Source organism: Branchiostoma floridae, chromosome 7 (genome assembly GCF_000003815.2).
Source record: "Branchiostoma floridae strain S238N-H82 chromosome 7, Bfl_VNyyK, whole genome shotgun sequence".
NCBI lineage: Eukaryota > Metazoa > Chordata > Leptocardii > Amphioxiformes > Branchiostomatidae > Branchiostoma > Branchiostoma floridae.
In genome coordinates, this window is record NC_049985.1 from 4,578,801 (window position 1) to 4,594,316 (window position 15,516).

General features: G+C 45.7%; 3 protein-coding genes across 3 annotated transcripts; 2 read left to right on the forward strand and 1 right to left on the reverse strand.

Moving 5' to 3' along the window:
• The first annotated feature begins 179 nt into the window (after positions 1–179).
• On the forward strand, positions 180–3,932 carry LOC118419345 (DAP3-binding cell death enhancer 1-like). The gene is made up of 7 exons (XM_035825707.1): positions 180–328; positions 1,271–1,421; positions 1,752–1,869; positions 2,177–2,425; positions 2,988–3,145; positions 3,522–3,654; positions 3,924–3,932. Exons 1-7 carry the CDS (start codon positions 298–300, stop codon positions 3,930–3,932), a joined length of 849 nt encoding a protein of 282 aa, XP_035681600.1. The 5' UTR covers positions 180–297.
• A 186-nt stretch (positions 3,933–4,118) lies between these two features.
• LOC118419346 (DAP3-binding cell death enhancer 1-like) lies at positions 4,119–5,260 on the forward strand. Its single transcript, XM_035825708.1, has 3 exons — positions 4,119–4,292; positions 4,619–4,711; positions 5,087–5,260. Exons 1-3 carry the CDS (start codon positions 4,119–4,121, stop codon positions 5,258–5,260), a joined length of 441 nt encoding a protein of 146 aa, XP_035681601.1.
• Positions 5,261–7,644: 2,384 nt separating this feature from the next.
• LOC118419930 (replication factor C subunit 3-like) lies at positions 7,645–14,115 on the reverse strand. The gene is made up of 9 exons (XM_035826599.1): positions 13,915–14,115; positions 12,402–12,539; positions 10,597–10,664; positions 10,376–10,473; positions 9,645–9,826; positions 9,231–9,367; positions 8,810–8,908; positions 8,201–8,270; positions 7,645–7,963 (listed from the first exon to the last, which is right to left on the reverse strand). Exons 1-9 carry the CDS (start codon positions 13,999–14,001, stop codon positions 7,772–7,774), a joined length of 1,071 nt encoding a protein of 356 aa, XP_035682492.1. The 5' UTR covers positions 14,002–14,115; the 3' UTR covers positions 7,645–7,771.
• Between the last annotated feature and the right edge of the window lie 1,401 nt (positions 14,116–15,516).

Genomic DNA, 15,516 nt, shown 5'->3' on the forward strand with positions numbered 1-15,516 from the left:
AGTTTATTTACCTAAATCATAGATTACACTCGACATAGACCAACATAGGCACATCTACACTTGGCCCTTGACAGCACAAGTTACACACGGCAAGAAGGCCGACATGCGTGGGATTACATTACACATGCAAATTATCTATCTGCTGCTGACCTTCCGGTCGCATGACGTCATGTTGCATCATCGGGAAATCCCCCACATGGATGGCGATGGCGTAGCACGCGCTGTGACGCCGTTGTGTTCGTCAACTTTCAGTAAGGTTATTACTTAAGACAGGCGGTTTTCTGATGTTTCTGCGTCATGTGGAGGATCCTACAAGGTCTCCCTCGAGGTAAGAACCATTCTTGCTTTGTTGTAACGTGTTGACATGCCTTTAAATTAACACATTTGGCGAGAAGAAGAAGAAGACACTATTTATTTAGGTCACCGCGGCGCCGGCTTTTTTCTTCATGGGCGTTGCGATTTTTGAAAATTTTCAGGACAACTACACGTCTGTTTCCAATGTCAACAGTCACTAGCTGATCTATGAATGATATTTATTGACATCTAATGTTTAAAATGTGTCTGGAAGCGTAACCTTTTATTGAAAAGCAAATCATTTTCCAGACGCCCCCCTCCCCAACGCCCTTCGCCGTTCAGCCGTGCGTGTAGTGCCTCATGCTTTATCATGTTTGTACCTGCCCAGACCTAATCCCACCGAACTATCCCATATTTACACTTATCATGTCAGACATTGCGTGACACAGTTAACAGTTGGAGCTCCTGCACAAATTCAGAACCATTACTCCTGCCATTATGTTTTTGTTAAAATTTATTTTGTTTTTTGCAACAAAGCAATACAGAGAACATCCCAGGCAGCAAGGCCTCTTTCGGGTGCCATCAAATATACATTTGAAAATTCACATAATGCAACGGTAACATTACATCAAATCATTCACATGTATAACATAAAGTATAAACATCAAAATTTATTAAACTTGCTTAGAGCCAAAGTTCGAAGTAGATAAACATAGTAAATCTGAATTGAATCAGCCAAGTGACATGATAGTGTTGGGATGGCCTATGTCTTCCCTATCAGGGGTGGAGGCAGGAAATTTCGTGTTTGCAGATAATATTTATGGTCTCTGTCGGTCGTTTCCAAAACAATGTCCAGACATATTTTGTTTAGGCTCTCAGGGGGATTCACCTTTGACCTGTACATGTGCAGTGGAAACAGTGACCAGGCTTATTCAGTGCTGCTCAGATTTTTACTGTGATATCCCCCATGTTTCAGTACTGCGGCCGCAGATCAGCTCAGCAGCGGGTAACCATGGCAACAGGACGCTGTCGCCGGGGCTGTGGCTGGAGGAAGGAGAGCATGATGGGAGTTCAGCGCAGAGGTCACCGCGGGTGACAACTGTGGGGACTCGGCCGTTCGTCGTCAGGTCAGGAAAACTTATGTCCAAGCAGATGAAAGAAATAGAAAAGTGTATTAAATGTCACAAAACAGAGAATAATCCTTACATCTTCTTTGGGGCACTTCCCAATGTTAGGAAGTAAGTCTTGTCCACTATGCTTTGACTGAGGTCTGTGTTACTCTCTCAGGTGATATAGATGTACAACAGAAAAGAACAGGAAAACATATTTGTTAGTACTAGATGTGCTAGTTTCCAAATATGCTAGTTGGTTCCAAACGTGCACCACTAATGCTGCACTTATGGTATTTTATGTAAGTAACGTTACTGATGTCCGGCACGTGGTTCTTTTTTCCACAGACTACATTCTGATGGAGCTGGCCATAACCATCATGGCAAGAAGGAAAAAGTCAAACAAGACTTCTGGTCCAACTTTGACACAAAGGACATCAATAGTTTGTTTGATGTTATTGGTTGGGTAAGTCTAGTTCTTCTTGATGCAATGTCAATACTCTGAAGATTTTTTATCCAAAGATGAAATTCTAGTTTCTATGAATAGTATGATAAAGAAATGACTGCAAGCTTACTGTTCTCTTTAAAAGGTGGCTTTTTTGAGCATATTGATATTATTGACAATTTCAATGAATAAGCGCTAGCTACCGTATAATTCTAAGCATAGAGTGATGTCTTCCAGTTGTGTTGTTTTGTCCCAGGTTTTCTGTGCTAACTTTACATAGAAGAAATGACCTTGGGATAACCTTGTGAATATGTATCCCCTCCTACAGGGTTCCGCCATTTTACTGGGGTTCCAGCTCTGCCGACATCTGTCCTGGGATGTGAGTGGAGACGGGGAGGGGCGGCGCCTGGTGCACACCCTCTACAAACTTGCCTTCTCCCTGCCCCCCTCCCACCACGCTGTGCTGCCCGGTAATGATAGGAGATCCCTGCCCCCCTCCCACCTCTCTGAGCTACCCAGCAGCGACAATGAACAGGCAGAGGAGCAGACCAGACATCGTTCTGTAGCTGCAGCAGCGGTGAGTTACTTTTTACATCCCATAAATAAATGTTGACCAGTGCTCAGTCTTGCCGCTTTGCATAAAGGTCACCTCACACCACCTTTGGGTGTATAGGTGGACACCCCATGGCCTTGTAGAAAAGGATGTAACTAAACCTGGTAACTAAGCATGATGTATGTTGATGAGGTATTAGCAAGATATTGCTTGAAATGTTTGGAAGACAGCTTTGTGTCTTATTCAGTTGTAAATATTGATTACCCTTAGAAAAGTTATGTGTAAAGCTGCCCTAATGCTCAGGATTTTGATGCTGCTGTAGTGCAGCATTGGTGCTGTCAGCCATGGTAATTTGACAGTTACTATAATCAGCAGTGTAAAGGCTGTCAAAGATACCACTTTTTAGCTGCCAACCAATTCAAGCCTTCGACCAATGAAGTACTAGTAATGCAGCATTGGTAGTGAAATAATCATAGGTGGTATCAATGCCGATAATGATACAAGTTCAGCATCAGTGCAGCACTAATACAGCACTACACATCATGTGAAGAAAGCAGGAGTTAAATTCTAACCTGTTTCTCCCCAGCCCCTGTCAGAGCACAGACTGCACCACAATGCTCTCCTGCAGCAGGCCCTGGCTGAGTTTGAGACGGCGACCAAGTCGTGTTCGGCAGCGATACAGCACGCCATAGGGCTTCAGCTGGCAAGGGAGGGCGACATCAGACATGCTGTGGACATGTTCAGGTAACTAACTGGTGTGACATTGAGAAGCGAACCATTGGACATTATACATGACTTTTCAGTACTGATATACTGTACTTCCCTGTTGGATTACAACACACTTTGTGTAAATAAAAGTTGATGATTCTTAGCCTGAGTACCATCTGATTTCTATAGGTATATACCGGGGCTCCTTGCACTCGGTAGAAATCGGATGGTACCCAGGCTAGATGATTCTGGCTCCTAAGTGTGAATGTTGATGTTACATGTCTCCTTTTAATAGGATTGCCAGGACGAATATTAATGATTATCAATGTGGATATTGATGATTGTTAGTGTAACTGTCAATGATCATGTGTGTAATTGTAAATGCTGATGCTCCATATGTATACCCCCACAGGATCGCCAGTGCTGCAGGCAGTGCAAAGGCCCAGTATAATCTGGGTGTTTGCTACGAACAGGGCCGTGGGGTGGACAGAGACATCAAAAAGGTGAGACAGAATCTGCTTAAGGTTGAACATAAACCAGACCCAGCCTTTACACATATATTATGCATGCAAACTTTTCCATGGGGTAGTAAGTATGAATCAATGTGTTGTGTCTGTGTGAGTGGATGAAGTAGTTACCAAATGCCACCTTCATTCAAATGTTCTGTTTGTGCTTATATTGTGATGGAACGACTGTTGTCAATTGTTTGTCAAATAATGTATTGAATATTGTATAATTTTACCAAACTCAAGAATTTTGTTTTAACTTTTTTAACACTCTGATGATGTCTCTTAACATTGTGATCATGTTTTAGACACGATGAAGTCTACCAAATGCTAATAAAGTTCTTTGATGAAGATACATGTGTACGTCAATGAAGGTTTGACATCCAGGTAATAAGATATGCCAAAAGCAGTTACTCAAGCAACTGGATATGATTTGGGAAACGGTCAGATGTTTCAGATACTAGTAGTATCCACTACCTTTTGTCAGTGACTCTTTGATGATGATGTTGTTGATGTTTCAGGCGGCTGAGCTGTACCAACAGTCAGCCGAGCAGGGCCACGGCAGAGCCCAGTACAACCTGGCCACCCTGTACCTGCACGGGGGAGGGGGGCTGCAGCAGGACACGGACAAGGCACTTGGTCTGCTGCAACAGGCAGCTGCACAGGGGGTCATGCAGGTGAGCGGCGGGTCTTTCATGGGTGTGTTGTGGTAGAGTAGTAAAGAAAAAGTCAAAGTCCTTTCCATACCATTGTAGAATAGAGCCAGTCTTGTACCTGGCCATGGGTTTAATGTATTGCAGGCCTCTACAGTCTACTTGTTGCCTGGCCTCTGTATTGACTATTCTGACCTGGGGTTAGTGTGCCCAGTTTTACCTGGGGGTGTCATGCTGTTATCAGGTACCAGTCTAAACTGATTGCAATGCCCCCAAAATGCAGTCCTCTATGTTATCTCATAGACCCAACCTTCTACATGTTTAACCCGGGTGTGTTCTGTTGCATGCAGGCCCAGTCCTTCCTGGGTGTTTACTGGACCATGGAGCCTCACAGAGACATGTTCACAGCCAGCCAACACTTCACTAGTGCAGCACAGCAGAAGGTATGTTCTGACAAAACCTCTTTCTTAGGAATTTCATCTTTAAGGAAATACTCACTCAACATTGGTACATGATGTACTGGGTATTTTCAATAATTCAGCATTAAAAGATAAGCAAAGCCATACCTATTAATTATAGTGTAAAATAGGTAACTTTTGTCTTAAAAGTGCTGTTTGATTTCTTTCTACTGTAAATTCCATCATTTTTGCAGGGACATAATTTTGCATTAGGATGGTAGCAAATGCAGAAAGAAGGTTATAAGATTCTATAGTGCAATAGTAAAATTGTGAAACATGTGTTTAGTGTCATAATTTCAAAGCAAGAAACAGCTGTGAACATTTCAAGGTCAATTGTACCAAAACCTTTCTTCCCTCCAGCACATGAGTTCTCAGTACCATCTGGGGGTTTGTTACGAGCGAGGCTGGGGTGTAGAGAGGGATGTAACCAGAGCTGTGGAGCTGTACATGTCTGCTGCCGCTGCCGGCCACACACAGGCAGCTCACAACCTCGCTGTGCTGCAGAGAGGTACGATGGAGGGGGTGTGTGGTTAAGGGGGGGGTCAGATGTTGTGCAGGGGGGTGTTACCAGGGGGGTTGGGGTGTGGAGAGGGATGTAACCCGAGCTGTACATGTCTGCTGCCGCTGCAGGGCACACACAGGCAGCTCACAACCTGGCTGTGCTGCAGGGAGGTACGATGGAGGGGGTGTGTTACAGGGGGTGTGGTACAGGGGGGTGGTACAGGGGGGGTGTTACGAGCGAGGTTGGGGAGGAGAGAGGGACCTGAGCAGAGCTGTGGAGCTGTACATGTCTGCTGCTGCTGCAGGCCACACACAGGCAGCTCACAACCTGGCTGTGCTGCAGGGAGGTACGATGGAGGGGGTGTGTGGTTAAGGGGGGGTCAGATGTTGTACAGGGGGGTGTCACGAGGGGGGTTGGGGTGTAGAGAGGGACCTGGGCAGAGCTGTGGAGCTGTACAGCTGCCACTGCAGGGCACACACAGGCAGCTCAACCTGGCCGTGCTACAGGGAGGTATGTGGAGGGGGGGATGTGATACAGGGGGGTACAATAGGGGGTGTTACGAGCGGGGCTGAGGTGTGGAGAGGGACCTGACCTGAGGAGCTGTACATGCACAGGCAGGCAGATGTGTGCTGTTCGGTGGAGGGAGGGCTTGTATGGGGGGACTGTAGGGAGCAGCTGCTGTAATGAAGGGGGGATGTGTGGTTAGTGCTGTAGAAGGACAAAAAAACATACTAGTATATGTTTGGTTAGAGATTGTGGTCTGGCATAATTGGTGATTCTACTGGTACTAATCATTATGCAAGGCTCTGACGACAGAGCTCAAGATCACTACTGTAACAGTTGGAGATACTACTGGTAGAAGAATCTTGCATTCTTGCACTGAATCTTTCCCTTGTATCTGCCTTTAAATCTAGGGGCCGCTGGAGACGCGGGATTTCAGGACAACTCGCACAAAATGGTTCCTTCACTCGAAGAGAAACCAGAATCTTCCTCACAAGTCGTGCAACGTTCAACTCAAGCAATAGTCAAGAAGGTCCCAAAGATTCACACAGCCGAACAATCACCCACAACAACAGAGAGACATTCATGCATGAAGGACCTGAAATCTGAGAAGTCATTCTTTCGCAAGGAGTCTGTGGAAGTTCTACCCTGCAACCTGTCCGCCGTGTCCTTTGGTGACCGTGGAGTTGGAGAGGACAGTAATGATGACTTTAGTAAAGCCAGCCATTATGACCTTGGGGAGGCCAGCCTTTCTGACCTTGAAGAAGACACCAGTGATAACTTTAGTAAAGCCAGGCATAGTGACCTTAGAGAGGCAAGCCAGTATGACCTTGGGGAACCCAGCCGGTATGACCTTGGGGAGGATAGCCTTTCCGACCTTGAAGAGGACAGCAGTGACGACTTTGGGACAGCAAGCCATAGTTTGTTCCACATGGACAGGTACAGGGCCCGGCATGTGGGACAAACATCAGTTCTGAACAAAACTGTCGCAGCAAAACCTGTCCAACTGGCTGTGAGCTGAACTGAGTGCAAAATGTTTCTAGCATTACTACATGTAGGTAGAAATAAAGTTAAAAAATAGAGGTAAAGTTTACAGAAATTAATATGGGACAGATTGTATATAACTTACTGTAGATCCGCATACACATGGCAGACATGTAAAGATTTTGTAGAATGTTCTATGCGCTTGTTTAGCCTGGAGTCCAGACTTGTTGTGCTTTCGATCAGTTGGTCTGCGAAGCATACCTTGGAGGAGCAACTAAAAGCACAAGGCTGGACTCCAGACTAGCTGTTATTTTGTGAGAATGGACAAAACATTTGACACCTGATGTTGAACTAGTGTTGAGTTAGAAGATAAAGAAACAGTGCTTCTTGCTGCCAATCTTTACAAGAACATGATCATGACTACAGTATTACATTTTTAAAGGGTCGTATGTTGATGTAAGATTTGATAGTAAGAAAACTCACTCTTGCAATAGATCTAACTGTTTTGACTTTAATCAAGGTTTCCTGGATACCTAGTACAAGGAAGAAGGTTCCTTTTATACACTCTTGGAGTCTTGCCATTGTTCATCTGATGTAAATAAACTTTTTCTACAATGATTCTTCTGCCTATATTTGTTTGATCAAGTATATTTGTATGCTACAGTTTGTGTGTTAGTCTTTTAATCAATTCCAAAACTTTAAATATACAGATTCAAACAACTGTCCTACAGTGGTTATACAATCAAGTTTCTACACTGTACTGCAAGCAGCTCAAGTTCAACATTAAGTCTATCTAACAAGGTGACCACCTTTCCACTACAGGCTGCATCTATTGAGCAATCAAATATCTGACAGGTTGCTAAATGGATATTATACATAATTCCAACTTTGGTTGCTCAGTGATCCCTTTGCAATTGCAATCTAGTGGAATGGGGCCTTATTATTAGTGATTTTTTGTGGACAAGTAAAGAATGAATTATGTAAAATGCAAAAGTAGACTTTTTCGACACCATGACCTTGACACAATGTACAGTAGTTTGGCTGCCATGACCTTGAGATTATAACATCATGGCCGCCATTCCTTCATCCAAGAACTTCTTATAGATAGACATGAACTTGGCAACGAAGGCCTCCAGGTGGTAGATAGACTTGGAGCCCAGCTGGAGCCGATGTTCATAGTAAGCCGCCCACTGCGTCACCTCCGCCTTCAGCTGTCCATCACAGCTGTCAATCAACTCTGTCAGCAGGCCCTAAATATGAAACATGGTTACATGTGTTGATTAAACCACATAATAGACCCTGATTTCAATACTGCGAAATAAAACAGAATTGGTAAAAGATGCGCATGTAGCAAATTTTCTTGGTATGTAAAATAAGCATAAAGGTGTAAATTTGAACTGCTGGCTACAAGACAACAGAAACAACCTAGCTTGGATACAAACTGAGCCATCATCTGTGACACTGCGAGACTATCCTGAATGACTCACCCTTATGATGACATCAGGAGGGATGCAGTGGGTCAGCAGCTCGTACAGACGACCTCTCACCTCCAGCAATCTGCAGAAATACATGTATCAAGATACAGGTCAGATAAGGTCAGCTGGGGTCATTGTTCCTACTTCCCCTCATGAGTTCATACCTGCCGACAGGGTAGGGACAGGTAGGGACTTAATGAGATCTAAGACAAGCACAGAATTTAATGGTAAGACTAAAGCAGTCAAACCTCAAACTGAAGACAAAGCGGGATACTAGAAGTGCAGTGTATCTTTGCGATGGTTCGCTAGTCTAAGCCAAGCACATCAGGTGACCTGGTCACTTCTACTCTTCTTGACAAATTTGTTCCTTTACGTGCAGAGGTTTGGCACTTGAGGCTGACGCCTGAAGCTCCCTAATACACAGGGCTGCCGTCTTTACTTCATCACACGGGCAACCGCTCTACTCTGGATAAGTGTATTGGGTTCTTTTACATGCAGCAATTTGACGCTTGAGGATTATGCCAGAAGTTCCCTCATACATGAGACTGATGGCTCTACGTCACCATCGGAAATGATGAAGATAATCCCTTACAAACAGGTGTGGGTGCAGCGAAAGCTTACCTCCGGGGACTCTGCTGGCTGACGATGGCGTTAGCCGTCTCTCTCAGGAACACTTCCCAGTCTGCCTCAACTACCTGCTGGTCGGGCCGGAATGGGTACCTGAAAAACATATTTCATCAATACCCAATCCACTTACACATGTACACTTTCAGCCATGGCTGCCTCTACGACCCTCCCTTTGTCTGGGGATGGGCCCTGGAGACAGCCTATTGAGCATCGCCCATTCACAAGTTTTCATAGACAATAAAGTCCAGGTTTAGATCTGGATAGGGACCTGATCCTCTGGACGACCCTGAACCGTACCTGTACCTGAATTTGCTGTACCTACACCTACCAACGACTTTGATTTCTTTTGCCAAGTAAAAATACGAATGTTACCCTCTGTTTTTCTTTGTAAATAGAACAAATAAATGTCACCCACTGCTGCACTTTGCAGGCCTCCAGCATCAGGATGGCCCTGCGGAGATTCCGGCCGGACTTGTCAGCGATTCTATTGGCCAGTTCCGGGGGCAGCGTCAGTCCCTCCTTCTTACACACTGTCTGGAGGATACTGCAGATCTGAACAGACACATAAGGAACACTTCAATACACCTTCACCTAGAAAAAAGTTAAAATGGTGCATTCTAAGGTATCCTACAAGGCAAAATTACTGCCAGAGAGGTCACAGTAGAAGACTGTGACCACAGATGACCTAGTGGCATCCCTGGTCAATCAGAATTTCATGCTTGCCAAAGGATCTGCTCCCCAGTGTAAGGGCGTCCAATTTGTTATTTCAAGAAAAGAGTGTCCAAATGATGCCTTGACGCATGCCTGGCTAAAAGCCTTGAACCAATACCTGTTGGTTTGACGGTGCCGGAACTCGAACCCCGAGACACCTGCTCCTGATGGCGGGGATGACCTTGCTGGTGGACTCGCAGCAGAGGATGAGGCGGCAGGTCGTCACATACTTCTCCATGGTGCGCCGCAAGGCATGCTGGGCATCCTTCGTCAGCCTGTCCACCTCCGTCAGGAGGACCACTGGAAACAACACAATAAATCATCAAAGGTCTCAGAACCCTGGGAATTTGGGGAGGGGTGGGGTGGGAAACTCACTTCTTGTGAGTTTCTTGTTTTACTTATGACTGAGTTTGTAGCTGATTCTGTCTGATGCATTTTCTAACTGGCTCTTATTCTTTAAGAGTCTTACAAGTCAACTGACATACCTAAAGATGAAAATTGAAGAAAGGAAATGTAAGCAAGCTCTATGCTGGGATCTTTGACCTGAATTTCTGTCATTGTCCATGACATGTAGAAACCAGCTAATGAATATTGAAATGACTACAGACTGACAACATATAACCTGAGTAAATTCCGCTCCTAGCAACCGGCCTCAGGAGGGGGTCATTAATCCCTGCCAGCAAGAGATTGTGTCTACGCAGGCTAACAGACAGACAGACACATCTAAAATAAAACCTCCAGACATGGAGGTAAAAATGGCTACTGTTAGGGAGGGAAAAGTTTTGACCTATTTTCAACTTCCTCTGTGTAGCTGACCTTTGTACTACTAGTGTCAAGGTGTTGACTGACCTTTGAACTCTCGCTGTGTTGAGGAGTCCAGCTGCTGCGCCTGCGCCACCATCTTGATGAGTTCTTGGACAACAACTCGGTCCTGAACACCTGCATCACTGCAATGTGGTGCGACAGAAAACAACTCAGATGAAAAGCAAGGCGTGATTAAAAGTAAACAACTCAATCCTTTCCTCAGTAAAAATTCAACTTTGAATAACTACAAGATGAGCAAAGCTTACCTTGGACACACTTCTATGTGGTAGTTACTGGCGATTGTGGTGATCTCAATCTTTTTCTTGGAGGGGGTCTGCAGAATCAAATTCAAAGCAATTATCACTATATTAGTCAGCTCAGTTCAGAACACACAGTCACTTCATCATCATCATCATGGGTTACCCCCATATAACCCCGCGAGGGGCAAAGTAGGGGGGGGAGCTGAGGTCCCGGGTTAGGGCGGGCAGCCCTCCTGCCTGGCGCGGAAGTTCTCAACTGTGGGAGCACTTACTACCGCGCCAGGCAGGGAATTCCACTCAGGAATCGTTCTAGGAAAATATGAATACTTATATGTGTCTGTTCGTGCAAAAATTGGTTTGTACTTATGTTGATGGCTGCCTCGGGTTCGCCCTTGGGTCGGAATCAGTAGGTTCTGTGTGTCTATATTAATCTTGTTATTAACTAGCTTGTAAAAGAAGGTGAGGCGGGCGTTCCTCCTCCTTTCGGAGAGAGGACGCCACTGCAGGTCATTGAGCATTTGTGTCACGCTGCTAGTCTGCCGGAAGTCATTAAGGGTCACTCGGGCTGCCCTGCGCTGGACGGCCTCCACCGCCTGTATCCCTTTGTTGGTGTACGGGTCCCAGACGGTGGCACTATATTCCAAGTGGGGCCGTACCAGCGCTTTGTAACAAGTGGCCTTGACCCTGGATGGACAATGGGTCAAGTTGCGCCGAATGACACCTAGGACCTTACCAGCTTTGCTAGTGGCGTGGTTGATATGGGTGTCCCACCGCAAATCGTCGGACAGTTGTACTCCAAGATAGGGGTGGGACTTAACACCGGTGAGGGCTTCTCCACAGAGGGAGTACTGTGTTAAGATGGGGTGCTTCTTACGGGTGATGTGGAGGATGTGGCATTTGGAGGGATTGAACGACATAAGCCAACGATTTTGCCATTCTGTTAACGCATCGAGGTCAGACTGTAGATCTTGAGCGTCAGAAGGCTTGCTGATAGTTCGATAAATCAAGCAATCGTCAGCAAATAGCCGCACATGTGAGTCTACGGAATCGGGTAGGTCGTTAATGTAAAGCAGGAAGAGCAAAGGGCCTAAAACAGTACCCTGCGGAACTCCAGAGGTGACCTTAACGGCTTTAGATGTTCCACCGTCAAAGACGACACTCTGGGTTCTCTCCGTAAGGAAGGCCCTGAGCCAAGACTGAAGTAGGCCAGAAATGCCATAGTGCTCGAGCTTGCTCAGCAGACGTTCGTGAGGCACGGTGTCGAATGCCTTGCTAAAGTCAAGCACCGCGGCATCGACCTGTTTGTTCTGGTCCATGTTTTTGGCCAAGTCTTGGAGGGTTAGCACCAGCTGGCTCTCGCAGGACAGACCCTTCCTGAAGCCGTGTTGCGCTGGGGACAGAATGCCATGAGCGTCTAGATGTTTCATCATGTGGCTGTGCACGATGTGTTCGAGCACTTTACCACAGACCGATGTCAGAGACACCGGTCTATAGTTTGCAGGCAAGGTTCTGTCCCCCTTTTTGAAGATTGGAGCGATGTTAGCTGTTCTCCAATCTTCAGGAACATCTCCCGTGGATATTGACTGGGAGAATATGACCTGTAGTATTGGCGCAATTTGTTCGGCTACAGTCTTCAGGAGGCGACAAACACAAGGTGACAGTGTTTGGGAATTCCTAAGTTTGTCTAAAAAGTTGTTGATAAAGTACCAGTCTAAAACAGACTAGCCTGTGTTTGCTTCAATGGCAATGGGCATCACTATGCCAGACTATTCTGTGTGGAAAAGTTGTGATGTTTTCTTGTTTGTCCATACCGTGAAGTTGTGGTGTTCGATCCTGAGTTTCTCCACCCCTGCCCCGTACAGCTCCCTCAGCAGACACGTGATCCGCGTCTTCTTACCGGCGCCCGACGGACCAAACACCAACAGGTGGGGGAAGTCACCATTCTGCACCTGTAGGGTTGAGGGGGTAGGAAGGGTCAGGGGTCATGGTTTTGACAGTTGCACGGGCAAACTTACCTCATAGGCCCTGTGAAAAGTTGGTGGGGTCACGTGGTCTTTTAGTGCTGTGTACAGTGCATGCCAAGTGCGTGCCATCAGCCGGCATTTGTAGCAAAATCGCACTTCGAGTAACTACCTTCTGCATCCGTCGGAACTTTCGGCACCCACTTGGATAATTCCGAGTAAAATCTACTCAAATTTCGGGTCACACTCAGAACATCACGGCAATCTTACAACAATACCTTGATCTACCACCTATAGACTGACAGGAACGGACCGCACTCTTGGACCTCTCTCTCATTTTCGCAAAGTGGTAAGAACTTGTGGTTTAGGGTAAGTTTTGCAGGAATTTGAATTGGCAAATTGAGCCACTATTTTCCCAAGTGCCGCACCTCAGGCGTTTTGTCGTAAGTGGACCAGACCAACTTCTCACAGATGTGTGTCCGTGAGTCATAGTCGGGTTTGAGACTTTGACATGTTTTCCAAGTGATTTTCCTAAAATAAATAGTCTACTGCTTTGCCATCCAAACTATGAATAATGAGGTCCCAAGTTATTTCCTGACGCGGTCATGAATTCAGGTGACACGAAAGAAGGGCAAACATAGCCTGACAGTGACTGATATAGACTATGGCCCGATTTACACGAGGCAAAAAATCAAACGGCGTACGTCGTTCGACGCGCAGAGCGCGTCCTACGTCACTTTTTTTTCCTGTGTAAAAGCGAAAACGACGCGCTGCGGCGCGCTGTGGCGCAACACAGTGTGGCACCTGCGGAGGTGACTTACGACGCTCCGCGGGGAGTCTGCGGCGCCGCCCAACCTCGTGTTAACGGATCTGCGTCGTAGGTAGCCCATTTTTTCGGCGCTGTGTGCGTTCCTGGTATGCTCTCGCACCCAAATTGTTCAGTTGACATTTCCTTGAGCTTCAATGATAGCATCGGCATACAATAAAATCGGCAGCAAAGATGGCTGCCCGTTGAATGTCCGTACCCGGCGCTGCACGTATGCGCAAGTAGACAACAAAAATCATCATCTGTCAAATGAACAACAACAACAGAACTTGTTTTATGATCCCGCCATTTTGAAAACGCGCGTTGTTATATGTCACGGCGGGTCACCAGAGTTCACGGCAACGCGACGCACTGTGGTGTGTTACGACGCGCTGCGGTGCGCCGCCGGGGTGTGTGTAAAACGACAACTGTCCTATGTCACTGTCCTAGGACAAACGACGTACGTCGTTCAAAGTGCCTCGTGTAAATTGGGCCTATGATACACAACTGACCATCGGTCTCTTCACAACTTACAAGCCCCCCTCCCCCCTAACTCACCAGTCTTTTCAGCTGTGCCGCCTGTTCTGTGTGGTAGCTCAGTTTATTCAGGGAAGTCGGCCGGTACTTGTCCACCCAAAGACTCATCCTGACGACGAAACGTTAACGTTCACAGCCACTGTCCCTGACTTTCAACAAAAATGCGACAGCGATTGTTTTTTTGCTGCTACGATTTTCGCGGGAACCGTGTCGCACATGCGCACAAATCATGGATGTGTTTATAGCGAAAACCGCTGTGTGGCGCCTTTGTACAGTTACGTGCTTGCGATTGGTCAAATGGTGAAGTGCAGAAAAAGCGATTTCCTAGCTTTCCGAGGTAACCTCAGCATCTCACATCTGTGTTTTGTTTATCAGAAGACATTTTTATTCACATGAAATACTTAAACCTTGGCCAAATAAACTTTGAAGCTGCAATGGAAAAGTAACGCGTTCTCTGTATAAGGTTACCAATTTATAGGAATGATAACGTTATATGATGTCAATGACAATGAGGTTTATTGTATGACCATGCTTCAAGTTAGATACCTAGGGTATGTTAAAGGAAAACTATGATTAACATATGTTTAAGATTTGGGCCACGCGTGTCATGCCGAAATAAATTAATAAACGTCCCAACAAAATAAGTTGCATTATTTCTTGCACATAACTTGCAGAGTCGTATCAACGTTCCTGGTGGCCTCCTCCGATTCTGCGCTACTCATACGTCAACACAGGCATAGTTAAGTGTGGATATTTCAGACAATTTATCATCATTGGCATCAAAATACAAACAAGGATTGCGTAAGCCAGACGAGGGTAATGTTTGCCTGGTAACCATTGTCGACGGGCCGTCTTAATGTATCTTTTACTAATACAAAGTCATATATACTATTGATACAATAGGCCTTTTTCTGACAGTCTAATCTTTCCAGCTGACCTTTCCAATCTGTACAAAAACCAACCCCGTAAAAGTTCCACGACTTGCGCTATAGAGGCGCACAGTGGTACATGTGTAACGTTATATTACCTATTTTCCAAGCAGCACTTCTGCTACGGCCAGACGGCCAGACGGCTGTTTTTAAAAGTGTTTTAGACGTTTTATTTTGTTTGTACCGTTTTCTTCATATGCCCGCTGGCCAAGCAGAAAAAGGGTACAAAATAGAAAACCCCATTTAAAACTAAAAGCGAGTAAAACCCGCCAGAAACAGCCGGAGTCAAACATCTGCTTGGAGATTAGGTAGCATCGGGAGCTACCCGCCCGTTGCTTAGTAGGAGAGTTAATTGTTTATTTGCAAAATGTGACAAGGACAATAAACTGATTCTCAAGGCAGCAATTGCTGATGTTTGATGAGAGTCAACATTATAAAGGAGAATTGCCTGCCCGCCCTAGATCCTATGCTTTAGCGCAAGCCGGGGAACTCTTTCAGGGCCAGTAGGGTAGGTTTCAAACTTGACTTATAAAAAATGCAAACCGGAAAGAAAATGCTATGTTCATAATCAGAAAAAAAGTTCATAATTTCGTTAGTCTTTACCAGACTCCGGCCTGCCTGAATGAATAGCAATAGGGGACTTTGGCCGAGTAAGTTAGCAATAAAAGCCTAAGTACCGTTTATATAAAGTAGT

Excerpts from the sequence above, each read along its gene's own strand:
- LOC118419345 (XM_035825707.1), top strand. The coding sequence starts at position 298 with ATGTGGAGGATCCTACAAGGTCTCCCTCGAG. Across the intron at positions 329-1,270 it reads CCTACAAGGTCTCCCTCGAG|TACTGCGGCCGCAGATCAGC; the intron begins GTAAGAACCATT and ends CCCATGTTTCAG. Across the intron at positions 3,146-3,521 it reads CATGCTGTGGACATGTTCAG|GATCGCCAGTGCTGCAGGCA; the intron begins GTAACTAACTGG and ends ATACCCCCACAG.
- LOC118419346 (XM_035825708.1), top strand. The coding sequence starts at position 4,119 with ATGTTGTTGATGTTTCAGGCGGCTGAGCTGTACCAACAGTCAGCCGAG. Across the intron at positions 4,293-4,618 it reads CTGCACAGGGGGTCATGCAG|GCCCAGTCCTTCCTGGGTGT; the intron begins GTGAGCGGCGGG and ends TGTTGCATGCAG. Across the intron at positions 4,712-5,086 it reads CTAGTGCAGCACAGCAGAAG|CACATGAGTTCTCAGTACCA; the intron begins GTATGTTCTGAC and ends TCTTCCCTCCAG.
- LOC118419930 (XM_035826599.1), bottom strand. The coding sequence starts at position 14,001 with ATGAGTCTTTGGGTGGACAAGTACCGGCCGACTTCCCTGAATAAACTG. Across the intron at positions 9,368-9,644 it reads CGGCACCGTCAAACCAACAG|ATCTGCAGTATCCTCCAGAC; the intron begins GTATTGGTTCAA and ends GTGTCTGTTCAG. Across the intron at positions 7,964-8,200 it reads CTCCTGATGTCATCATAAGG|GGCCTGCTGACAGAGTTGAT; the intron begins GTGAGTCATTCA and ends TTTCATATTTAG.